At 28.1% G+C, this 27,305-nt stretch overlaps 2 protein-coding genes across 2 annotated transcripts in view; one reads left to right on the top strand and one right to left on the bottom strand.

The window, feature by feature from the left end:
• Positions 1-9,059, top strand: part of LOC117182109 (ras-interacting protein RIP3-like) — a 40,037-nt gene extending 30,978 nt beyond the window's left edge. The window contains exon 5 of the transcript XR_004468271.1: positions 8,784-9,059. The gene's annotated coding sequence lies outside the window, so the exon portion shown is untranslated. The remainder of the gene's footprint in view (positions 1-8,783) is intronic.
• A 9,548-nt stretch (positions 9,060-18,607) lies between these two features.
• Positions 18,608-23,005, bottom strand: LOC117181838 (early nodulin-75-like). The gene is made up of 3 exons (XM_033374833.1): positions 22,978-23,005; positions 19,980-20,240; positions 18,608-19,568 (listed from the first exon to the last, which is right to left on the bottom strand). The coding sequence occupies exons 1-3, from the start codon at positions 22,990-22,992 to the stop codon at positions 18,885-18,887; spliced, it is 960 nt and encodes a 319-aa protein (XP_033230724.1). The 5' UTR covers positions 22,993-23,005; the 3' UTR covers positions 18,608-18,884.
• Positions 23,006-27,305: the final 4,300 nt, after the last annotated feature.

A 27,305-nucleotide genomic window follows, 5' to 3' on the forward strand; every position in this document is an offset into this window, starting at 1 on the left:
ATGCATTTCCTCGAGTTTTTTTTGTACTGCTACGACCAAAAATCTGACTGACTGTTAGAAATAGCGATTTTCTAATCAGTAACTTTGTATATCGGTGACTAGGCGCACCGAGATGTTTAATTATTATGGTAAAACCGATGTTCCACCGGAGAAATGGAATAAAAATGTGAGATCTTTGCCTATTTCGGATTTCAAATCTTTCTAATTACAGGGCTCGAATCGTTCCTGAAAAACATGATAAATTAAAAAAAAAATCAGTTTTTCCGTGAAAGAAGGTGTTTTAAACATTATTTATAGCATAATTTCAAAAGATTATTGAAAAAATGATATTTATGAACATTTTAATAAATAAAATAAAAAGTTTAAACAGAGGGAATCGAACACGCAACCTTGGACTATGAATCGGAGCCATGTAATTATAAAAACTTGATAGAATGATGAAGGCAAGGGTTTGAATTTTACACGAAAATTTGAAATCTAGATTTAAGGATTCAATATCTTTTATATAGAAAACTGCAATTAGAAATTTAAGAATCTTTGCCTTTAAGTACTTGTTTGACCGTCATGTTTCCTTATCGAGGATTCTAACTGAAGAAAATAGAAATTCTGTGATATCTTGATTTACCACGGAAGGATCGATTCCACAATCATCAAACCTAAGTTTTTAGAAACAATCTGTGATTCGAATTTTATCAATATTGTAAAATTCGATGTTGAGAAGATTTTTTATACCAATTTTTTTATAGCATGTTCTTATTATTGTTGAAATTTGTGAAGACTACTCTATCATTTTTTCCCGTAGATTTTAAGGCGAGAATAGATGCCGGAAAAGGAGGTTATTTCTAAGCGTGGCACAAGAATTGTGGCGCGAAATTTGAATGAAAAGATTTTTTATTTGCAAGATTTGAAGATGGTTTAGTGCCTTCTCTTGGGGACTTGTCGATTTCATTTTTAGTTTATTGTAATTTGCATAATAGTTATTGAATAAGTACAGATTGGGAGGCATACCGGCATTAAGAGACATTATTGTAAGTTAGAAATAGGATTATTGTTTCTTTCCTTTATTCTTGTCATGAGGAGTGAACGTTCCATGCCACTGCCTCCAATAGCTGTTTTTAGACTACTTTTTATACTGTTGATGTCACGCGCAGCTAATCAGAGTCGGTATTTAACATACTGCCATAATTATTAAACACGATGTATACTCAACTTTATAAATAAATATCATCAAAAGTATAGATAAAAATAGCAAAAGATGTACGTTAGTTAATTCGCCTTGGACTTTTTAGTTATTTTTTTATTAATTTTTTATTCCAAAATTGAAATTTTTGATTGAAATTTTTTGAGTGAAAAATTGCAATGATTAAAAATTGAAATTATTTAAAATCAAACAAATTTAAACTGATTTGTTTGAAATAAAAAAGTCTTGTATCGTTAAAATTTGAGAGTGCTAAATTTAAATTTTAATAATAATATATAATATGTAATAAAATTAATCATAATTTAAAATTTCCGAAAGAAATACAACTACCGAAAATTTGTATTCCCCCAATTTAAAAAAGATGAATTTCCAAATTCTTGAAAATAGTGAATTGCCGAAAATTTAAGTTCCCGAAAATAGTAAATTGCCGAAATTTCATTTGATTTTTTTATTGATTTGGAAGGAATGAAATTTTGGGTATTCATTTTTTCCTGAATTGGAAAAGGGAAATTTTTTATTTTAAACATTTTTATTCAGTTAGAAGGAAGGGAATTTGAGTTTTCAATTTTTTCTGAATTGGGAGCAGGAAATTTGTGTATTTTTAAGATTTGTTTAGAGTTGGAATTAAGTGAATGACATAATTTTAAAAACCAAATCTTCAAATTCTCGAAAACTGAAAGTTTGATATTTAATTTAGTTTCGAACAGAAAGAGCAATTTTTACTTATTTTTTTTAACGTTTTTATTGAGTTGAAGGCAGCAGATTTTGCATTTAAAAATTTTTATTGGGTTTGAAACGAGGAAATTTTAGCTATTATGTTTTTTTAAATTTTAAAGTTCTATGTTCAATTTGAGAGGAGTAAATTTAAGTTTAAAATTTGTTCTGAATTGGAAAAGACGCTTTATTTTGCTTTTATCAGTCTCATTGTTTTTATCCAAATTGTAAGTGACGAAATGTGGTTTATTTTTATTTTTTTAATTGAAAAAGGCTATTGAATAGGCTATTAAATAGGAATAGAATATTTATTTTATTGAATTGGAAATGATGAAATATTGTTAATTTTTTTTGAATTTGAAGAGGTCATTTGTTTCTAATAACATTTTTATTGATTTTAAGGGATTTTCTTTATTTTCAATATTTCTTCTGAATTGGAAAAGGGTAATTTTTTATTTTTCAGATTTTGGAAGAGGTACATTTTTTTATTTTTAAGATTTTAATTGAGTTGGAAAGGGGGAGATTTTGGTGTTCAAGTTTTTCTAAACTGGAAGAGGCCCTTTTTTGTTTGACACACTTTCATTGAGTTTAAGGAAAGAGTTTTTTTCTTTTTAATTTGTTTCAGACTTGAAAGAGGGAAATTCTTTATTTTTTACATTTTTATTTAAAAAAAAAGGGAATTTTGGTTTTACGTTTTTTCTGAATTAGAAAACGGGAATTTTAAAGATTTTTTATATATAGCTGGAAAAACGGAATTTTGGGTATTCATTTTTTTTTAATTCGAAGATAATTTTTTATATTTAAAATTTTTATCGAGTTGGAAGGTACAACATTTTTGATTTGATTGATTGATTTATTGTCTCCATTGTATATTTTTACAATTTTTCTGTGTCCACCTCAGTGACAATACCCAACAATTTACATGAATTCCCCTTTCAATTTTACATGAAAAATATTAACACTTAAATTCTAACTGAATACATTAGGCGAATACATTGCAGTTAATTCATTCTCTTACATATTTATATCCTTGATTCTACATACTATATCACAAATTGTCCATCTTCCAAACTCATTCTTCCTCTCATTCACTCTGTCGCGCTCTCTCTCTGACCTCCCCCTCTGATACTTCTCTTGCTTTCTTTTCGAACTCTCTGGAAAATCGGCAGAGGACAGGGTTCGGTTTTTCCCTAAATGTTTCGATGACCACTTCTTCGAACTCCCGATCTCTCTTTTTCCCTCCTTCCATTTATCAACAATGTCAATCCATTTTTTATCCATTTTTCCATCTAGCCCTTGACAAACCCATATGTGCGTCAGGTTCTCTTCTACTTCTCCACAAATTCTACACGTAGTATCCTTGTATCCCTTATTCCCTGTCTTTCCTACGTTCCCGCATCTTATCCTTGCCCACTGCTCTTTTTCCTCTGGACTTGTCCCTTTTTCATCCCAATAATTTTCTCTCCCCGAGCTGGTCTTCCATTTTCTGTATCCACTACAGTAATTGGAACTATCTATTTTCATCCACTCCAACTGTATTTTCTGCTCTATTCTTCTTTCTACTCCTTTAATCATATTATCGTTAATCTCATTGACACGACTCCCTTCGAATACCCAATCCAGCGTCTCTCCATCCCCTACAATTCTGCATGCTTTCTGTAACCCTTTACCCCATGCCGACGGATTCCCATTCTTGATTCCCCTCATTTCTTCCTTTAGACATATTTTTGGCCATCTCTCCTCTCATTCCCAAAATTTCTACCATATATTTCGAAGCCCTCATTCTTGCTTCTATCTCTAGGCTTAACCTGCCTGACTCCATTCTACAAATGTACCCAGGAGTTGTCCTGTCTATTCCCATTGCCATCTTGACTAACCTTCCCTGCATTTTCTCCAATTCTTCCCTTCTTTCCCACCCCCAAATTTCTACTCCGTATAGCCCCCCCCCCCCGCCTTAGCCAGTGTATCCAGTATATACAATCTTTTCCACAGACTATCGAGACCCGCCCTTTTCATCACCCCCCAAGCTGCGTTCGTGGCTGTTTGCACTTTTCCAGCCATTTTTCTTATATGAGTTTTATAAGCCCCTCCACTTGAAAACCAGAATCCCAAATATTTGAAGTTATCGACCACTTCTGCTTCTTTTCCCTTAATTGTCCAATGTTCTCCCTTTTCTTCCTTCCCCCCTTCCTAAAAATCATTATTTTAGTCTTCTTTACATTTATCTCTAACTTATTTCTTTTTACATATTTTCCCCTCTATACCTCTTCTATACTTCTTCTTTCTCAATCCTCTTCGATGTCATTCACAAAAATGTTGAATAGGGTTGGATTGAGAGGACACCCTTGTCTAACCCCTCTTGTTGTAGAGAAGCTCTCTGTTATTCCCTGACTAGTTATTACCTCATTAACCGTTTTCGCGTATATCTCCTCTAACATTCGTAACATTCGGCCTCTAATCCCAATTTTCTTCAGTTTTCCGATGAGAATATTTCTGTCTACTGTATCGAAAGCTTTCTGAAAGTCAACGAAAATCCCATACAGCTTTCCTCCTTCTCTCTTAAGTTTATTATTGATTATAGAATTTAGCACGAATACGTGATCTCTCGTTGACCTTCCTTCCCTGAATCCCGCTTGGCTTTCTCTTATTAATCCCTTCTTTTCTAGCCAAGTCCTCAATCTTCTATTCATGATGGTTGTTAATATTTTATATCCTATATCTAATAGAGAAACTCCTCTATAATTTCCTGTATCCTCTTCTTCCCCTCCCTTATGTATGGGATATATTCTAGCTTTTCCCCACCTATTTCCAACTTTTTCTTCCTTTCAAAACCCATTCAGTATTTCGTGCATCTCTATTAACCAAACTGCCGGTAATCCTTTTATAAACTCTGCCGTCAATCTGTCTTCCCCTGCTGCTTTTCCCTTTTTCAAATTTTTTATTACTTTCGCTAATTCCTCCCTGGAGAGATTCTCGTTTAATTCCTCCTCATCCTTATCCAACTTCATTCTTTCTCCCTCCTGCGTTCTTGCTGGCTCCCCTCCCCCTAACACTTGCGGTTTATTCTTCCCCTCTTCGATCTCTTCCTCGCCCCCTCCTAGTAGTTGCTGAAAATTTTTTTCCATTTCTTTCCAATTTTCCCTCCCTTTCTCTTCCCTCTCCTTCTCGTTCTAAACTCACCTATTGCTTTCCAGAACTGCCCCATATTCCTACTGCCTCTAATTTTTGCCCATTTATTTTCCTTTTCTTCTTCTCTCTCTTTTTCCTTTCTTTCTTTAGGCCCTTTCCACTTTATAAATTTCTTCAAAATCCCCCAAACCCGTTTCTTTAACTGCCCTATCTCATCTTCGGCCCTATTACCTTCCTTTTTCCCCTGCCTGAATTATTGTTCCCAACTCTGTATTTTTTCGTCATTCCTATCAGTTCAGATGCTTTCTTAATGTTTACCTTGAACCTATCCCATCTACACTTCCATACCTCCCCCTCTAGCTCTTTTCTCTCTTCCCATAAACTTATCACTTGTTCTTTAAACTCTTCCGCCTTTTCGTCCTCCCATATTAATTTTTCAACAAATTCGGTGTTCCCCCTCCTTTTGTTTTTTCCTTTCCTCTCTTCCCTATAAGGTTCCCTTACGTCCCCACTTATTTTAAACGTTATTGGTAGATGGTCGGACTCCGTACGTACTATTATCTCCATTTCTTTGACATTACCTTCGCCTTCTGCTTCCGCTTCTATTATATAGTCTATTACCGAACCTCCGTCCTCTCCAACGTGCGTCCATTCCCCTTTTTCATATCCCCTTACTCTCCCATTTAGTACTCTTAATCCTAGTTCTTCACAGAATTTCAAAAGCTTTTTACCCTCACTATTTACCGTACTATCCTCGGACCTCCTCTCTTTACAGTAACTTCTCGCCGGTTCGTTTACATCAAATTCTTCTACTCCTTGTTCAGATCCTATTCTTGCGTTCCAATCCCCTATTATAATTACCTGCTCCCCTTTAGCTTGTAAGTCCCCTACTAATTTTTTTAATTCATTACAAATTTTTCCACAGCCCTCGTTGTTGTATAATGTTACAATATTATTTCTTATCCCTTTACCCCCTAAAAAATGTCACTTATATTCAAGCCATATGCCTATTCGTTTATTTCTATTTTCTCACTCATACTCTTTCTTATGCCTACTAATTGGCCCCCCTTCGCCCTACCTTTCTTTTTTATTCTTACCGCCTCCTTAGTCTTCCACACGTAGTCTCTGTCCAGTCCTTCGATGAAGTCTTTTTCTTTGCCTGCCTCTATCCATGTCTCCAAAATTATTATGTCGAATTTCTCCAAAAAATCCCAAACACCTTTCATCTTCCTTCCTCCTGCAATGTTCCACATAACTCCTCTAATGGCTTCTTCGTCTTCTTCGAAAAAACCAAGTTTCTATTTCCTTCTTTTCTTCATTCCACACAAATTCGGTATTTTCTATTCTCCATCGCATGTAGCTTGTAGTAACTTCTAGCCCCCTATCCCCGGCCTCTCTGATCTGACTTTCGATTCAATCCTGAATTTGCTTTTCCCTTTCTGTAAAATCATCTTCCACCTTGATCCTGGTTCCCCTCAATTTATGCTTATTAGCCATAAGATTTCTCTTGTTGTCCCACGTCTTAAGTTTTATTAAAGGTCCTCCTGCAATGCCCTTCATTTTCTGTATCAGCATTCTTACTCCTGTGATATCTTCGATGGTGTTGCTGATCTCCTTGTCCAGGAGTTTTCCTCGAGACCTGAAGCCTCTCACTATGACCCAGTTCTTCCTTTTCCTCCTTTCTTCCTTTTCCCAAATCAGCTCTCCATCTCGAAGAAAATCGGGCTTTTGTTTATCCCCGACCCCATCAGTCTTTCTTCTATTTGAAATTTCCCCACTCTGCTCTCCCTCATTATTCCCCTTCTCTTGCCCCACTTGTGCGGATATATCTCTTGTTTCCCTCTGACTCACACTTTTTCCTTCACTATTGTCCTCACTATTTTTTCTTTCATCACTTCCCACTGACTTCTCGACTGCACTCTCCACTTTCCTTGTAGCCTTTCTGAAACGTCTGCCAATTCCCCCCATCCCTGTTCTACGACTTGGATTTCTTGTATCGCCTGTGTTAGTTCTAGATCCACTCTTCTCTTGTCCTCCAAATTCTTAAGTCTCTTCTTTAAATCCTCCAGTTCCGTTTTGATCTTTTTTTCCCACCACCTCGCCATTTTCCTTTCTATCATGGTTTCTAAATCCGACTCCTCAGCTTCACTTAATTTTTCTTCAGTTCTCTTTTTCTCTCCGCTCTCCTTCGCTATTTCTTCTCCTTGTACTTGCACTAACTTTTCGCTTGTATGCTTTTCCGAATCCCCGTCACTCTTCTTTTCCTCGTTTTTTTTGTTGGCGCTCTGCTTTCTTTCCGCTACTGGTGAGCGAACTAACACCTCTCTTTTTTTGAAAGGGTCTTGCTCGTTTGGATTTTCGCCTGTCGTTGATTCTGGCCCCTTTTGCTTTTCTAGGAACTCCTCCATCATCTTTGCAATTTTCTTGTTCCCCATCTTAATTGCCAAGTCTTTTTTCGGTTGCCCTCTTGACTTCTTTTTATTCCCTAGAATCGCTTCTTTTTCCTGTTGATCGGGTCCTGCATTTTCATTTCCCTGTTCCCACAGCTCTACATCGCCGTTGTTCTTGTTGGCTGCTATTACTCCTGATGTAAAATTTTGCGGTTCTGCCATATTCGTTTCAAAAATTTCCCGCTGGACAACTTCCATTTTGTGTTACGCGGACTACACTCTGCTGTCCCCTGCTGGGCCCTCCGGCGCTTGCTATTTGTCTAAGACAATTTGCTTCCTAACCTCTACAACACACTGAATGCCCGAATACTTCCGAAGACTTTCCAATCTTTTCACTGCGTTCCCATTTGAGATAACACCCACGAGTACACTTTCCCTCACTGCCTACCAGTAATTTCGGTAACTGGTCCTGCCCGATCCCAAATTGCTGTTTTTTGCTTAAATTTCACTCCGCTTGTCCCGACACGTGCTCTCTGATACCCGCCCAAACCGGAAGTCCTACAACATTTTTGTTTTCATGTTTTTTTTTTAAATTGTTTTGAACATTTTTGATTGAGTTTAGTGGGATAATTTTTTATTTTCAATTTTTTTTATTTGAAGAGGAAATTTTAGTATTTTTGATATTTTAATAGAGTTGGAAAACACAAAACTTTGGTTAATATATTCTTTTTAATTGGAAGTGGCTAATTTTTTATTTTTGAGATTTTTATCGAGGTGGAAGAGATGGAATTTTGGTGTCAATTTTTTCTTAATTGGAAGGGGAACATTTTTTTTTATTTTGAGAATTTTTATCGAATTGCAAGGGAAGCAATATTGTTTTCTAAATTTTTGTAAACTGAGAGAGCGAGAGTCGGAAGGGAGAGAATTTGGTTATAATTTATTTTTCTGATTTAAAAGAAAGTAATTTAAAAAAATATATATTTTTATTGCGTGGCCGGGGGTGCTATTTATGTATTTTTAACATTGAGATTAATATATAATATTCTTAAGCGCAAGTGGATAAAATTTTACTTTATCTTTTATACTTGAATGTTGGTAGTCCTGACAATTTAACAGCTTTCCACGTTTCCCGCCAAGAATGACTGCAGTGCTGCCAAAATAGAAAAAGGGGAACTACCGTGTTCTATTTTTGGAATATTTTGGAAACATTTGTTGTGATTTCTTTTCATGATAAAAAAATAACTCCAGTGCTTTTAAATTAGAAAAAATTGAAACTACTGGTTACTTTTTTTTAGAATAGTTTGAAATCATTTTTTGCGTTGTATTTTAATTATCGTTTTTTATTCCAGTTTGCAACACACCTGTTAAATAAGGAAATTCTTGTGGGATTTATGTCAAGACTGTATTTTGTGATGAATAATACAGAAGAGAATGTTTATGATTTAGATAAAAATTTTTAGAAGAAATTTCTCCTCATGTAAGGTTGTCCAGTTCCTGCTCCACAAAGGTGGTTTACCTTGCAGAACCACGCGGCACGCCTGTTTTACAAAACTGGTCATGGGCGGTTCGCGGATCTTGTCTGGATATATTTATTATGATATAAAAATAAACATAAATCAAAATAAATATTAAAGTGTAGATAATGGCTTTCATAAAATTTTAATTGAAATTTAATTTTGATTAATTTTTTTTCTGAATTGGGAGAGGGAAATTGTTTATTTTTTACATTTTTATTCAGTGGGAAGAAAGGGAATTTTTGTTCTTAATTTTTTTCTGAATTGAAAAAGGGAATTTTTTGTATTTTAAGATTCTTATGCAGTTGAAAAGGATGAAATTTAAGTTATTTCTCTGAAGAGTGTTATTTTCTACTTTTAAGATTTTTATTGAGTTGGAAGGGATGAAATTTTATTTTTAATGGATTTGAAGAGGACGTTTTTTTATTTTCAAGATTTTTATCGATTTGGAAAGGGAGAAAATTTGGTTTTCAAGTTTTCAAAAATGGAAAAACACTTTTTTTGCTTTGTAAATTTTTATTTAGTTTGGAAGAATTTTTTCGGATTTTGATTATGATTTTAATTTTAATCGGCTTTCAGTAATCTGTAACTTTTATTTAAATATAAGATTTTATAACAACAGGAATTAGAAGTAAAGAAAGAAAGAATTAAGTTAATTAAAAAATTGTAAATTGGTTTAATTATGAATATTTATGGTTTAAACTCATAAAATTTAAAACATCTTTTTCAAATAGGCTAACTTTGAATGTTTTTTAATAATTCAATTTTGAAGATTTGCAATTGAAAATTCTTCAGTCCTTTTTAATTGTAAAACATAAAACTTGCAATAATTTTTAATTTCCAAAATTAAAATCTTCAGTTTTAAAGATTTAAAATTCTACAATTTTGAAGGGTTACAATTAAAAAGTCTTCAATTTTAAAGATGTATAAATAAAAATTCTTAAATTTTCAAAATCAAATGTGGAGTTGTCAATTTTTAATCTTCCAAATTAAAGAAATTTCGGATATAAAGTTTAATTTACAAAATTTATCAATATTCTTAAATTTTGAGGATTTTGAAGATCAAAAGTAAAGTTTTTATTTTGAAATCTTCTAAGTATAATTTCTAACTGTAAATTCGAAAAATCGAAAGCTCTTCAATTTGATAGATTTGCAATTTAAAGTTCTACAATTTTGTAGATTTAAAATCATTAATGGTAAATTAAAAAATTAAAAACTTTCCAATTTTTAAAATTCAAAGTTCGACAGTTTTGAAAATAAAAATACTAGTTTTCATTTCTAAATCTTCCAAATTGTCGAAATTTTGAATATAAAGCATCCAAATTTTAAAATATAAAATTTTAAACTTGCATAATTTTTAATAAAAAAATTTAAACATTAAAAGCTCTTCAATTTTAAAGATTTGCAGTTTAAATTTCTGCAATTTGGAAGATTAGCAATTGAAAATTCTGTTATTGTAATGATTTGCAGCTTACAATTTAACAAATTTAAAATTTTAAAATCTAAAATTGAGATAATTATGAAATGTAAATTTTAAAAAACTTCAGTTTGAAGTATTTACAATTTGATGATTTACAAATGAAAATTCTTTCATGTTAACGATTTTCAGTTTAAAATTTACGAATTTCTAAGAATTGTAAATAAATATTCTTAGAATATGATGATTTTGACGATTTTGGAGATCAAAATATAAGATTTTTCAATTCTGGATCTATAATTGTAAATTTCAAAATCTAAAAACTTTTTAATTAGAAATATTTACAATTCAAAGTTCTATAGTTTTGAAGGTTTAAATTGAAAACTCTTGAATTTTGAAATGATAAAATTGCAAATTATTTAATTTTCTAGATTTATATCGTCAAGGTATGTATTTGTGATAGTTTTTTGTCCAATTAGTTCCATTTTAAAGAATTAAAATTAAGAACTCCTTAATTTTATAGATGTATGAATACAAATTCCTAAATTTTGATGATTTTAAAAATCAAAAGAAAAGTCCTAAAATCTAAATTTTTTAATTAGAAGAAATTCTTCAATACAAAGCATAAAAAGTACAGAATTATTAATACTCAACTTGCATATTTTTTTATTACAAGTATCGGAAATTAGAAGCATTAATTTTAATAAGGTACAATCTAAAGTTCTACAATTTTGAAAATTCACACATTTGAAAATTCTTTAAATTTTAGGATATGCAGGTTCAAATTTTTCAATGTTTAATTTTCAAGTTGTAAAAGTAAAAATGATTAAATTTTGATGATCTCCATGTATTTAAATCTCGAAAGTAAAAGTTAAATCTTCCGAATTGATGAAATTTCAAATTCATCATAAAAATTACCGCATTTTTAATTGTAAAACTTAAAATTTGTATAATTATTAATTGTAAATTAAAAAATGTAAACTTTTTACTTATTATTTAAAATTCAAAATTTTACAATTTAAAGCGTTAAAATTAAAAATTCTTCAGTTTTTGAACATAGATGTAAATATTTATAAATGAAAATTCTTAAATTTGGATGATTTTGAAAATCAAATTTCAAATTCTAAATCGTCCAATTTGAAGAAATGTCTAATTTAAATCATCAAAATTAAAAAATAATCAATCCAAATTTATAATTCAAAGTTCTGCAATTTTGAAGAGTTACAATAGAAAAAATTTTTAATTATGAATGTATACAGTTGCAAATTATTCAATTTTTAAAATATGTATTTTGAAGGTATGTAATCTAAAACAAATTATTTGCATAGAATAGTTCAATTTTCAAAAATTACATTTATGAACTCTTCAATTTTGCAGATTTGCAATTTTGAAGATTTACAATTGAAAAATCCATAATTTTAAAGACTTCCAGTCTAAAATTCTCAAAGTTAAAAATTTTTTAATAAAAAATTCTTAAATATTGATAATTTCGAAGATCAAAAGTTAACTTTTTATTTTTAAATCTTAAAAATTTATTAAACTTTGAATATTAATGATCAAAGTTACATTATTTGTAACTGTGAAACTTGTATCATTTTAAAAATTCTTTAATTTTGAAGATTCGCAACTCATTTTGAAGACATATAAATAAAAATTCTTACATTTTAATAATAAAAATAATAATAATCCTTTATTGAGTTTGTAACATGTTTTTAATTCTAAGACTTGCATATTATTTATTTGTAAATTTTTAAAATAAAAAAATCTTCAATTTAAAATCTTTTAAATTGAAAGTCTACTTTAAAAGTGTATAATTTTGAACATTTTTTTGTTTAAATAAACATGCAATTTAAAATTTTGGAAATTTAACGATTTGCGATGTAAAATTTGTTAAATTTGAATATTTGTAATTGAAGAATCTTGAATATTTAATGTATATAATAGAAAATTGCACGGTTTTGAATATTTTTTAAAGAATAATTCAATTTATCAAATAAAAATATTTTCAACTGTAAGATTTAAAATGAAAGTTTATCAAATATTATAATTTTTACGTGAAAGGAGAAATTATAAAAATTATTATTAGCATGATTTAGATAGATTATTAAAGGAAATTATATTTATAAATATTTCAATAATTAAGAAATAGAATAAAAAAGTGTAGGCAGGTAGAATCGAACACGCAACCTTTCGGCTGCGTACAAGAAGCATTTGTGCCGGAAAGGCCAACTGATACATTATGAAAAGTACTGGGAACTTTTATTTTAATAATGAATAACAAAAGAAGCATTATTGTGGCTTTAAGAAAATTTTATTTTCTAAAATTATAACATTTTTAATTGTGTTTTTTTTTTAAGAAGGTAGGATTCAAAATCATTTGTGTGGCAGACTATAATTTTGAACTGAATAGAATTTCGTTAAATAATTTATTCTTTGCTTGAACGTGTTTTGTTCTCACGTTTGCTGCACTTTATTTGAGTGATCTTCAGTCGTGCCGTATGCCAGAAAAATACAGAGTTCATTGCGCATTAAACGAGATCCCAAAGGTTACCTACCAGATGAAAGTAAATCGAATCAAGCCTGGTGCATTCTTCGGAAAAAGACTTGCAGCCTCCAAGAAAAAAGAAAAGAATACCTGTTTAGGTAAATTAAAAAGTTAAATTTTAATTTTTTATTTATAAATAAAAATTCCATGTGACGATTTTGATAACTAAAAAAATAATAAAAAGAAATAAACAAAGAAAAAGTGAATGATAAAATAAACGTTCCAAATTGATGAAACTTCAAATTTAAATATTCGATATTACAGAATCATTAATTGATTAATTGATGCTTCTGATGATTTTGAAGATCATAAGTTAAGAGTTTTCAATTCTGATTCTTCCAGATTGATTACATTTTTCATGAAAATCAACAATGTTACAATATTATTATTGGCAAAACTTTAAAACTAAATAAATTGCAATTGTAAATAAAAAAAATTTTTTATTTCTAAATTTGAATGGTTTGCAATTTTGAAGAGTTACAATGGAAAATTTTTAAAATATAGAATAGCAAATTTTTTTTAAAGTTCTATGCTTTTTAAGATTTGCAATTAATATGTCTTCAATTTTAACGATTTCTAGTACACATTTTTTAAAATTTAAAGACGTATAAATAAAAATTCTTTAATTTGAATAATTTAAAACTTTAAAACCCGCATATTTTTGGAAATTAAAAAATTCCATTTTTATGATTTGAAATTAAAATTTATACAATAATTTTCAAGGATAAAAGAAAGGAAAAACTATTTATAAAATCTACTATTATTATTTTTCGAATACATTTATTTTGACTAAGAACTCTACGATTTTGGTTGTTAATTTAATAATTTTGTTTAAAATGCAACTATTTGGTTAAAGAGTTATCTTTTTGTTAAAAAATTCAACTACTCGCTTGAAAGTTAAACTACTTTCTTAAACATTCTTTTTTTTTTAGTTGAAGATTTACCTTTTTTTTCGAAAAAAGTCGTCTCATTGTGGAAAATTAAACCATTTGGTTAAACATGAACTTTTTCATAGAAAATTTATATTGTCGGTTTAAAATCAAACTATTTTGGTAGAATATTCAGCTTTTTGTTTAAAAAATAAAGTATTTATTAGAAAATTTAACTATTCCATTAGAAATTCGTCTTTTTCTCTAGAAGTTGAAAATTCAATTATTTGGTAGAAAATTCGTGTATTTTATTGAAAATTTTGGTAGAAAATTAATTTCGTTTGTTGAAAATATTTATCATTTTGGTTGAGGAATCAAATATTTTGTTAAAAATGCACCTTTTTTAGTTAAATTCAACTGGTTGCGCATTCCTTTTTTAAATAGTTTTTTGAACTGGATATTTAATTACTCCATTTTTTGTTGAAAATTTATCTTCTTAAGTTTAAATTTGAATTATTTGATTTAAGATCCATGTACTTTGTTGAAAGTTGAATTATTTCGTTGAAAATTCCACTATTTTGTTAAAGTCGTATTTTTGTTAAAAATTCAACTATTTGCTTGAAAATGCAATTACAGTTTTTTATGTTTATAATATTTGATTTTTACTGATTTGAAAAATGGAACTGATATTATTGTCATGTCTATCGCAAGAAAAAAAATTATTTATGCAAAAAATGTAAAATTACGGCTTATTTTTTTAAGGAAAAAATAGTTCCTACAACACTACTGTTTTCCATTTTGAAAAAAAGTAAATAATCTTCAAATATATTAATTTATTAAAAAAAGGTTTCCTTACAAAAATGCAATCCAAAATTTAACTATAAAAAACATTGTTGAAATAAATTTTTCTTGGAAGTTTTAACATTCTTTCTTCAAAAAGAATGTTTTTTATTTAAAATTACATAATTATTAAAATTATCGTGATTCTTAAATTCATATAAAAACATTTTTTAGGAATTCAAATTTTTCTTATCAAACTAGAATAAATTTTTATAAAATTTACAAACTTTCCTTTCGATTTTCAAAAATTTGTGTAGTTATTTAGAAAAACAAGCAATGAAAATCAATTTTAAAAGATTTTCAATGAAGAAAGCGCCACCAAAAGTAAAGTTACCCTTAAACTGCATTTTGATAAAAAATTTTTTTTGCGATTTTTAAAATCTAGTTTCACAAAGGCGTTTTTTGTGATTTTTATAAACCATGTAATTTGAGAATCAGGAAAAAAATCTTCAAATTTCTTTTGTAAGTGTTTATTTTGAGACAACAAGGAAAAATCTTTTAATCTAAAATAGTTTCTTTTTGATAAATGTTTAAATATCTTAAAAAGTAAATAGTTTCGATTGTTTGTCTTACTCCTGGCACTGGAAAACTACCAACAAAGAAATTATTCGAAATAGAAAATTCGTAAAATTATAATTTTTGTTTTTTTCGAACCTTGTCGAATTGTCGAACCTTGAAAAATATAAAATATAATACTTTACTTAATGTAAATATATATTTTTTTATTTCATCATTTATTTATTATTAAAATAATGGTGTGATTGCTAAAAATGGGTTAGCTTAAAATCGGATACTTTATTTATAGAATTATCAATTATCGTTAATATTATAAACAGTCGGAATTTTCTTTTTAATTTTTCAATTCGGTGATTTAAGATTAAAGGCAATTTTATAAATTACGAGGATATTTATATTCTAAATATTTTTTATTTTTAGGAAAGTTCGTTCTAAATTGATAGAAATATCTTAATTTATGTTGTTTAAGCTAATAAAATAAATATAAGTGAGGTTTCTTGTGACGAAAAATTTGATTCTTTCGAATTTTGTATAACAATTTCTAATCTAATAGGGGAAACCTCCCTACTGCGGACAATGCAACCTGCAGTGGATAATTATTATTTTAGAGCTTAAATATAAGTAAAATAACTGATTATATATTAAATTTACAACTTTATTTATTTAATTTAATAATTAATTGTAATTCTGTTTTATTGGTACGACTGAAAAATCCCGAAAAATAAGATTTCCGACACTGTCAAATTCCCGAAAAAGAAAATAATCGAAATATAAACGTTACAATTTCGAAAATTCTCGAATAATAAAATTCCCGACAGTTTCTGATGTCACCGAACTAAAAAAAACTTGAAATGAGAATTAAAAAAATTATTGTTATTTTAAATTAAAATATTAATTTGAAAATACATTAATTATTTAAAAAAAATTATTTTGGAAATTTTCTGTCTCGAATTTTATCATTCGTAAATTTTCGAATTCGGGATTTTTATATTTTGGCAGTTTTATAATTAGGGAATTTTCTATTTCGAATATTTTTTCGAGAATATTCTTCTTTGCGATCTTTCAGTCGTCCCTAGTTTATAATAGTACGAAATTGGAAAATTGCCGAATAATAAAATTCCCCGAAGAAAACCTTTTTTTTTAATGTTCAATGTATTTAAAAAAAATTATTGTATGCATATCAAATAACAAGAATTGAAAAAAAGTTTCTAAAGCAAGATTTTGTTTGAATGTGCATAGTAGTTTTTTTTACAATTATTGCTCTTGAAATAAAAAACTTATTCTTGCTTTGTGCTTTTGAATTGAGAAATAGTTCTTTTTTAATTATTGTGATTTCAAATTCAAACAATAATAACAAAAAGTACATTGGACACTCAAAAAATTTGTTTTTAAATAAAAGTATTTCGTTATTCTATTTTTAATTATTAAATGTCATTTATTAAAAAATAATTTTTGAATTTTTTAAATTCTATAGTTTTCTAGTGTCGGGAATTTTGCACTTCGGAATTTTTCCAAGCCGAGATTCTTATATTTCGGTAATTTAATCATTTCGGCAATTTTTTATTTTTAATATTTTATTTTTTCGGCAATTTGACACTGTCGTAATATTTATTTTTGCTGTCCACTCGTTTTATCGCCGCCTTTTATGGCATAATAGAATGCAAATTTAAAAAAAGAAAAAAAGTTCATTTATATCTAACTCATATTTAAAAAACCTTTTTTTTCTAGGGGAGCGTCTAATAATCAAAAACCCTTTTGGTATTTTTTGTCTGGAGAAAAAAATTATTTTGTATTTTGGGATAAACAACATTATATTTTTTCATTGTTCTAGCATTTATTTTATTTTTCAAAAATTTGAAAAAGATTTACCATTTTTAAGGTTTTCTTCGGTTTTATTATCGGTTTCGAAAAAATGAATAAAATTACAAACTGGAAAAAAACCATAAAATCTCTAAAATTGCAAAAAGAATAAAGTTAAAAATAATAATTTTTAATCCCCGAAGAACAGAAAAATACCAAATGGGAAATTTGTAGGAAGTAGACTATATTAATACCTATTGTTAAAAAAAATTAGGAAAAGAGGTTCGGTTTTGAGAAATAATGTTTTCTTTTTTTTTCAACAAATGGAAATAATTTTACCAGTTTTGATTATTTTGAATTTTTTCCTGGTGAATTTGAACAAAAAAGCAGCTCTGTTGAAAAAATGTGTTTTTTTTTTCATCAAAAAGTCTAAACAGCTTCACCATTTTTCATTCTTTTTACGTTTTTCTCACTGTGTTCGAAGCAGTTAAAAAAACTTTAAAAACTGAAACATGAAAAACCCTAAAATCTCAAAAATGGCGAAAAGTTTTGAATACAAAATCAAAAATAATTTATACTCTCAAAAAGAAAAAAATTGCAAATGGTGAATTTATGGTAGGTGACTATATTGGTACTTATTATTCCTAAAAAATTTGATGAAAAAAGTAGCTATTTGAGGAAATTTTCTGTTTTAATTTTTCAAAAAATCCAAATAGGTTTACCATTTTTCATTATTTTATTTTATTCTTCTCATCGATTTCGAAAATGTGAAAAGCTTTACAATCTGAAACAAGAAGAACCTTAAAATCTCAAAATTTGCAAAAAGGATAAGGTTTTGAAAAAAATATCCTTTTAAAAAACAAAAAAATACCAAATAGAAAATGTATGGTAAGTTGAATATATTAGTACATATTATTCCAAAAAAATTTCACCAAAAAGTTGGGGTCTTTAAGAATTTTTTTCTTTCCAAAAATTAAAAGAACTTTACCATTTTTATTTTCCTTTGCTTTTCTTATCGGCTTCGAATGATTGAAAAAAACTTTAGAAACTGGAATAAGAAAAAAATAAAAGAAATACCAAATAGTAAATTCAATGTAAGTAGACTATATTGGTACCTATAATTGCTTGCAAATTTCAAAAAGAAAGTGGGACTTTTGAGATACATTTTTTAAAAATATATTGGAATAACTTGACTATTATTTATTATTTTTTATTTTTTTTGCGGATTCCAATAAAAAACCCGTAGCTGTATAGAGGAAATTTAATGTTTTCATTTTTCTAAAATCTAAATGGCTTTAACATTTTTTATTCTATCGTCGTTTTTCTTATGGGTTTCGAAAGAGTGAAAAAAACTTTACAAACTGGAATAAGAAAAAAATTAATATCTCAACAAGTATAAAAAGGGTTAGGTTTTGAAAAGAATCATAAATAACTTTTTTCTCTCTGAAAAAAAATCCAAAACGGGAAATAATGGTAAGTAGATTATATTGGTACCTATCATTCAACAAAAATTGTAGGTAAAAAGTTTGACTGCTGAGAAAATTTTTCTTTTATCTAAAAGTTTTAATAAATTAACTATTTTTTATTACTTTTGAAATTTCTTTATGAAATTATAGAGTGACAAAAATGTATTAACTGAAACAAAAAAATACCTGAATACCTCAAAACGTGCAAAATAATCAATGCTTTTAAAGTAAAATTTGCCAAAATACTAATTTTATCCTTAAAATTGTAAAATATTCGTCAAAAATCTAATAAAGTTGCTATCTAAGTATAACGAAAATATGTTGCTCCTTATTTTCCACGCATGAAATATTGTAATGAATTCGTTCACACAAATGTTTACAAATCCTTACAATAGGGGAGTAGGGGTCTAAAATTAAAAAAATGATCCCTACTTAATTAATGGACTTTCCCTAACGAGAATCAGTCTTACAAAGTCTTACAAATTAAGTCTTGCTAAAAGTGTAGGAAAAACCATCAGGCGTCCTGTTGAAGTCCAATTTTCCTGGGGGGTAGAATCTTCTTGGTGTCGAGGTTGTCACTTCATTATATTGGGGTGGGGGTCTCGATAGGGGGCGATACTCAGAAACGGGGGGAGGTGGTCGATTAGGGGGAGAATAAAGAGGTTTTTGGTATTCTGGTTGTTCATATTGAGGTGATTGGTATTGGGGTGTTTGGTATTGGGGTGTTTGGTATTGGGGTGTTTGGTATTGGGGTGATTGGTGTTGGGGTGACTGGTATTGAGGTGATTGGTATTGGGGTGACTGATACCGAGGGGGTTCATATTTTCTCGTTTGGTACTGGGAATGTTCATATTTTGTTGGTCGATACTGAGGAGATTCATATTTTTTTTCTTCATATTGGGACTCATATTCAGGATTTGGTGGTTGGTACCTCACAGGAGTTGGATTATGTTGATATTCATACTGAAATTGAATTTTAGATTCCGGTTTTTTTGGACTTGCTGTCACTCTCTCGTATCGGTTTTGGGTCTCGAAACGTGAATCGTAAAATCTTCCTTTTGGAAACTGATAATCTGGTGGATTGTATTCTGGCAGTGGTACATATTCTGGCTGCACTGGTTCCGGAAGTACTTGAGGCGCTGCTGTTGGAATATGGTCCCCTGTAGCCTAAAAAAATTGGTTTGTTCCTTACCCTCATATTAAGGTCCCATTTCTAATTATAAATATTACAATTTACTCGAGGGGTCCAAGTAAAAACGAAGTAACTCGTGAAGGTCATTCTGAATGGTTATTTCTCGGTGCGGGACTCTCACAAAGCGCTCGGTTCTCAAAACTCAGGTTCTCACCAACTGCCCGCACAAGCCACACCTCTAAGGCTTACCGGGATTGGCGGATTATTTGATTACCGTCTCGCGCACGCTCATCGAATGCCACGCTTAAGGCGCTTACTGAATTTACAGGTAATGGAAGGGAGAGGCACTTGGTGAGAAAAGGCGCTTTGTGACAAAGGTTCTTTCTAAGACTTTAATGTACTAGGAAATTTTTTCAGAAGTTCTTTTTTTTTTTTTTAATAAGTACCTGAAAACCGTCTTTTCCAGCAGTATAAGTAACAGTTCTTCTCTGTCCTGTGGGATCAATGTAGGAATATGAGCCTTTTCGATTTCCAAATTCATCACTTTCTTCTTTAAATTCGACTCCATCTTCTTGTTTATAAGAGGCCCCAAATGTTCCATCTCCTGAGAGATAACGTGTATCACTCAGTATTGCAGCACTTCGAGGTGATTCTTGATACTGTTGTGCTTGACTCGTTACCAAGCCAAAAAAGCTCATCAGTAATATCTAAATAAAAATTGTCATAATTTAATTAATTTTAATTTTAATCCTTTTCATTGAAAATCTAACTATTTTGTTAAAGATTCATTATTTTTTTGTATTGAAAATATATTTTTTCAACTGTAAATGTAAATTTTCCATTTTTGGTAAAAATTGTTCGCTTTCAATTTAAATTCAACTATTTGTTTGAAAATTAACTTTCTTGTTTAAAATTCACATTTTTGGGTTAAAAATACAATCTCATTTTTCGTTTAAGAATTCTACAATTTGGTTGAAATTTATTTTCTCTCTTGACTGAAAAATCCTTTCTGGTTTTGATTAAAAAATTCATCTAATTTGGTAGAAATGTTATCTTTTTTGATTCAAAATGCCAATAAAATGGTTAAAAATATTTTTGGATTGAGCATTCCATTTTTCTTTTACAAATTGGTATTTTTTGGTGGCAAATGATTAAATATTTATATTTTTAAGTTGAATATCCAACTTTTTTCCTAGAGAATTTGAATTTTGGTTGTAAAAATTCAACAATTTGGTTGATTTTTTTTTCTCTGTGAACAGAAAAATTGTTCTTCGTTGAAAAGTCATATATTTAAGGCGAAATGTTATATTCTTTTATTAAAAATACTAATAAAATGTTTAAAAATCGGTTTTGGTTGAAGATTCAACTATTTTGTTGAACATTCGTATTTTTTCAATTCAAAATAAATTTTTTTAGCTACAAATTTAACTAATCAATTTTTAGTTATAAATTGATCATTTTCTGTTGAAAATTTAACTATTAAATTTTTGATTGGAAATTGATCTTTTTTTGTTGAAAATTCCACTACTTGGTTGAAAATTGAACCTTGTTGTCAAAAAATCATTTTATTTCTTAAAGATGGTACAATTTTGTCTACAATTCGTTTGTTTTTTATTCAAAAATTAATTTTTAAATTAAAAATTTAATTATTCTATTGTTGGTTCAGAATGAATCGTTTTTAATTCGCAATACAACAATTTGGTTAAAAATATATTAATTTTTTTATGAATTTATCTTTGTTGGTAGAAAATTAATTTTTTGGATTGAAATTCAACTACTTGGTTAAATGTTGAATTGCTTAAAAAATTTTTTTGATTAAGTGAAAATTTAACTAATCAATTTTCGGTTAAAAATTGACCATTTTCAGTTAAAAATGCAATTAATAATTGTTTTATTGAAAATTGATCTTTTTTTTTGTTAAAAATTCAACTAATTGATTGAAATTTTTGTGTGGATAAAATAAATTTTTTCAACTGTAAATTTAACTACTCCATTTTTTGTTTGAAATAAATCGTGTTAAGCTTAAAATCCAATTATTTTGTTCAAAATTAACTTTTTAATTTAAAGTTCAATTGTTATCTAGAAAATTTACCATTTTGGTTTAAAATTTTTTCTGTTATGGTATAAATGTTATTTTTTGGTTAGAACTGTAAATTTTTTATTAAAAATTAATCCTTTTTAGTTGAATATTCGAATATTTTGTTTAAGATTTGTATTGTTTGGATGAATTTATCTGTTTTTATTTTATTATTTATTTGGTTATATAGTATGCAACTGTATGTTAGATAATTAATTTCGTGTTATTGAAAATTCAACTAATTGTTTAAAAATTCATTTTGGTTGTAAATTTAACTATCTTCTAAAAAATCGTCTTTTTGGTTTGGAGATGAAACTATTTGGTTGAAAATGAATTTTGTAGTTAAAAATGAATAATTTTGTTGAAACTTCTCTTTTTTTAATTAATTTTTTAAACTGTAAATATAACTATTTTATTTTTGTTGAATATTGATTCTTTTTAGTTGAAAATTAAATTATTTGGTTAAATTTTTTTTTCAATTAAAAGCTTTAGGTTAAAAATCGAAATGTTTTGTTGAAAAATCGTTTTTCCTGACCGAAAAATTTTTCCTGGTTGTAAATTCCACTCTTTTGTAGATAATTCGTCTTTTTGGTCTGAAAACTTATCTCTTTTGATAGAAATTTTATATCTGTTTTGGTTAAAAATGCAACTGTTTGATTATAAATTAATGCCTTTGGTTGAAATATAAATTAAAAATTTTTTTGTTGACATTTCGTCTTCTTGGTTAAATTAGTCTGTTTTTTATTTAAAAATAAAAACTTTTTTGTTTTGAAATATGCATTATTATATTTTTCGAGAATGAATGTTTTTTTATTTAAAATTTCAATATTCTGATTAAAATTTAATTGTTTTCTTAAAAATTCCATTAATTGGTTTCAAATTCAAACATTTCTTTGATTTTTTTTTCAAAAGTTATCTATTTTGTTGAATTGAATTGATTGTTTTGAAGATTCAACTACTTTATTGCAAATTGAGCCACTTTGTTCAAAATGTATTTTTTTTTTGCTGAAAATTCGTGTTTTTGGTTCGAAAATTCATCTAAGTGGTTAAAAGTTCAACTATTTTGTTGAAAATTCAATTAGTTTGTTAAAAATTCAACTCTTTTATTAGGAAATTTATATTTTTGAGTTTAAAAATTTGGAAACATGTTTAAGAAAATTTATATAATACACATAAATAAGACCCGAAACAACGCTTCAAGTTTTGAGTCCTAATCATAAAATCCAAAAATATAATCCCAAATATAAACTTATATTTTGAAAGATTGTATAATTTTTTATCACTTCACATAGTCACTTGCACTGATAATCGCGGTAAAAACAGTATTAAAAATTAAAAATAAAAAAATTTGTAATAAGGAAACTTACGAGAAATGCTCTCATAGTGGTTAGAATATTGAGCAAGACGATGAACTATAATGCACGAGGAAACAACTAGAGGGGCGTTTTATACATCAAGTGAGATCCCTGGTTTCTCAGGATCCCACAGGCGAAAGGCCTTGACGTCCTCGTTAACTTTTACGTTTCTTTAGGTTTTTTCATTTTTTTTCATGGCGTTTTAAAATTAAAATTGGTCTTTTTCATTAAAAGTTAATTTTCTCGGTTGAAAATTCAACTATTATTTTTAATACAAAATTAAATTTTTGAACTTGAAACTTAATTAATCCATTTTCTTTTAAAAGTACATATTATTTTTTTAAAAAATCAAACTATTTGGTTTAAAATTCATATTTTGTGGTATAAAATTAACTTTTTGAATTGAAAAATTATTCTTTTAGTAGAAAATTTATATTTATGGTTAAATATTTAATCATTTTTTTACTTGAGAATTAGTTTTTTTTACAGAAATATAATTTTTGAACTGAAAATTTAATTATTCTATTTATTGTTGAAGATACATCTTCTATTCTGTTAAAAAATTGGTAGAAAAATTTACTTTTTCAGCAGAAGATTCATGAATTTTATAGAAAATTCGTCCTTTGTGGTAGAAAATTACTCTGTTTGGTAAAAAAACAATCTTTTTGGTTGAAAATTTATTTCTTCAGTTAATAATTTAACCAATGTGTTGAAAATTCATTTTTTGTTAATATAAATTAATCTTTTTAACTGAAAATATAACTATTCCACGTTTAGTTGACAATTCTTCTTTTATATTTGAAAATTGATCTTTTTTGGTAGAAAATTGGTTTTCTTCGTTCAAAATTTATCTTAATAATTTAAAATTCAACTCTTTGCTTAAAAAATTCATGTTTTTTGTTAAAGACTCATTATTTAAGTTGGACATTTATTTCTCTGATTAAAAATTTAATTACTATTTGGATACAAATGCACCTTTTTTGGTAAAACATTAATTTTATTGATTGAAAATTTTATAATTTATTCATTCGGTTTAAGAATAAAGTGAAAATTGAACTATTCCATTTTCTGTTGACAATGCATCTTTTTTTATTGAAAAAATTAATTATTTAATTGAAAATTAATGTAAATTTTTGGAAATTCGTCTCTTGTTGTAAAAAATTAATATTCTGGATGAAAAATATATCTATTTGGTTAAAAAGTTATTTCTTTGGTAAGAAATTCAACGATTGTGTTGAAAATTCATTTTTCTTGTTTTATTTTATTTTTTTAAATGAAAATAGAACTATTTTTTGGTAGAATATTAATTTTCTTGGTTAAAAATTCATCTTCTTATTCGAAACTGCAACTACTCGTTATAAATTTTCTTTGTCGATTCAATATTTCACTTGAAAATTTATTTCTTTGGTTTCAAATATAACTATTTTGTTGAAATTCATATATTTTATTAAAAATGATATTTGTAGAAAATTAATTTTATTTATTGAAAAGGTATTCTTTTGGTTGATAAATTAATTATTTTATTAAAAATTAGTTTTTTAAATCTCTTTTTGAAAATTTAACTATTTTGTTTCAAATTAATGTATTTTGTTAGAAAATTAGTTGGAAAATAAATCTTGTTAAGTAGAAAATTCGTGTATTTTGTTGAAAATTGGCCTGTTTCGGTAAGAAACTCATATTTTGGTTTAAAAATTCATATTATTAATTGAAAATTCCACTATTTGTTATAAATTTTGGTTGAATACTCATTATTTCAGTAAAAAATTAATTTTTTTTTTAGATTTATTTAGTATTTATTTAGCATTTATTTACTATTTATTTAGTATTTATTAAGTAGACAATTCATGTAATTTGTTGAAAATTCGTTTTTGTTTTGAATATTTTTTTAAACTGTAAATAAATTGGCGTTTGATTGTTTTTTTGTGACTTATTATTTTAGTAGAAAATACATTTCTTTATTTAAAAATGTAATTAATTTGTTGAATTTCATGATTGAAGTTTTAACTACTTTGTTAAAAATTCGTTTTTTAAACTTGATACTTAAATTGTTGGACTAAAAATTTTAATATTTCATTTTCTATTGAAAATACATCTTCTTTTAAAAATTCAACTATGTGGTAAAAAATTCCTGTATCTTATTAAAAAATTGGTTAAAGAATAATCTTTTTCATTATGGAAGATTTATATATTTTTTTGAAAATTTGTCTGTTTTGGTAGTAAACTCATCTTTTTGGTTAAAAATTAATCTTTTCGGTTAAACATTTATTTTTATTTTTATTAAAGATACTTCATTTTTGTTAATAATCAATTTTTTAACTGAAATTCTAACTATTCCACGTTTGGTTGATAAATTTTTTTTCGGTAGAAAATTAATTTTCTTGCTCGAAAGTTCATTCTATTCCCATTTTTATTGAAAATAAATTTTTTGGGTTAAAAATTCTAATATTTGGTTGAAAATTCTTCTTTTTGGTAGAAAACTAATCCCCTTGGTTGAAAATTAATCTCTTTTATTGAAAGTTTAACTATTTGGTAAAAAATTCTTTTTTTTTTATCACGATAATTTAGGTTTAGGAATTGTGTTCTTGGGCCTTAAGCTTAAACCTAAAATGTGCAAAATTTTCAGATAGCATATAAAACTCCAGATAAATTTCCAGGCAAATTAAATAAATGAAAATAAATAAATTTTTTAAATATTTTTGTCTAACGATATTTGTAATGTTGGCGCAATTCGTTGACCACACCTTATTGTTAGGTGAATTGACATTTCTTTGATACAGATATACCAGACCTTTTGACTTTCTTGCCATTCCACGTATGGAGAATGTGCAATGTGCATTGCAAGAACTATTGTTAGAATTTACACGACTTGAGAGTAGGTTGTTGTACCAGAAACTATAAATGGATGTCAATAATTATATTTATTATTATTGTCATAAAAATTTTTTTTAAAGGTTCATAACTTTTGAACAAAAATCAAAATTTTATTGATGAAATTAATCGATCATGATTTGATTGAAATTTTAGTTATTTCTGCTGACAAAGCAGTCGTTTTAACAGATGAATCAGTCGATATTGCGGACTGAAACAACCAATCCAAGTGACTGATTTTCAGTGAAAAGAAGTGACTGATTTGTCTAATAAAATAGTATAATTATTTCGAAATCAAAATTCATAATTTTTAAAAAATGATTTAAAATTTAGTTACTGGTTAGCTCAATTTGTTCTTTTTATTGGAAGAATCTGTTTCAAAACTGAACTACTTTAGTAGTAATGCTAAGCAGCTACAACTTCACTTATTGACAGATGGCATCACTGGACAAGAAAGTTCTCTGTTCCCTACTAAGTTACTGGCAGTCGGTGAAATAGCGAAGTCGTTAATGCAGATTCCTACCAAGATATTATTGCACCATCGGCCGGTAAAACAGAGAGGTCGACAATTTTTAGGTTATGTTCCATGCCAAGCGGGTAAAGCAGTTAGGTTGGTACTGGATACTCCTGCTAAGTTAACATCATATGGTTTGGTTTTAGACTAACTAACCATCAATCGGTAAAACAGTTTATTACCATCGATCGATAACACAGTTGAGTTGGTATTTTTATATTACAATCTTACCATCGGTCGGTAAAAATTTCAATATAGAATAGAATGATCAATATCAATATAGAATTAGCGATGTTAATGAGTAAATACTGAAAATAAAAGAACACCTACCAGAGGCAAGCAGCATACAGTCTCAATACAAACAGAAAAAAATTGAGCAAGTGGCAAGTGACCTGGAATTGTAACACAACAAAATAAAACAACACACAAATAACAACAGAAGCGACATAAAAGAAGGTGCCGACTCAGGACCATCTGTTTGGTGCCGGCTCAGGAGCAGCGGTTTGGTGCCGACTCAAGACCATATGTTTGGTGCCGACTCAGGACCAACTGTTTGGTGCCGACTCAGGACCACTACGAATGTTTACATATTGTCTGATATTACACATAAGAAACAAATCCGAAGGAAAAATTGGCTTTATCAGGCGAAAGCGCACAGAAGAGAATGCAGTTAATCGATTAAACCTTTCAAAATATTTACACCCCTGTAGCTGCTTCACAAGAATGAAAGAAAATGGATTTCCTTACGTCCTTGTATACCAAACTGTAATACGGCAAAATTCCTAAGCCGATACGCACGTCCTCTTGGAAAAACGCTAGGATACCACCTTAAACCACAGTGCCGACTTAGGACCACTCTCCCCTGCCTGGTTGAGAGTTGAACGGCTTTGTTAAAATTTAATTCTTTTTGTTAATGATTTATCATTTCAGTTGAAAATTCATCCTTCTGGTAGAAATA

The sequence above is a fragment of the Belonocnema kinseyi genome, chromosome 10, assembly GCF_010883055.1.
Source record: "Belonocnema kinseyi isolate 2016_QV_RU_SX_M_011 chromosome 10, B_treatae_v1, whole genome shotgun sequence".
Lineage (NCBI taxonomy): Eukaryota > Metazoa > Arthropoda > Insecta > Hymenoptera > Cynipidae > Belonocnema > Belonocnema kinseyi.

What these genes read in the sequence shown, in the direction of transcription:
- LOC117181838 (XM_033374833.1), bottom strand. An exon ending in CTGGAAAAGACGGTTTTCAG is followed by an intron (nt 19,569 to 19,979) that starts GTACTTATTAAA and finishes CAATTTTTTTAG; the next exon opens with GCTACAGGGGACCATATTCC.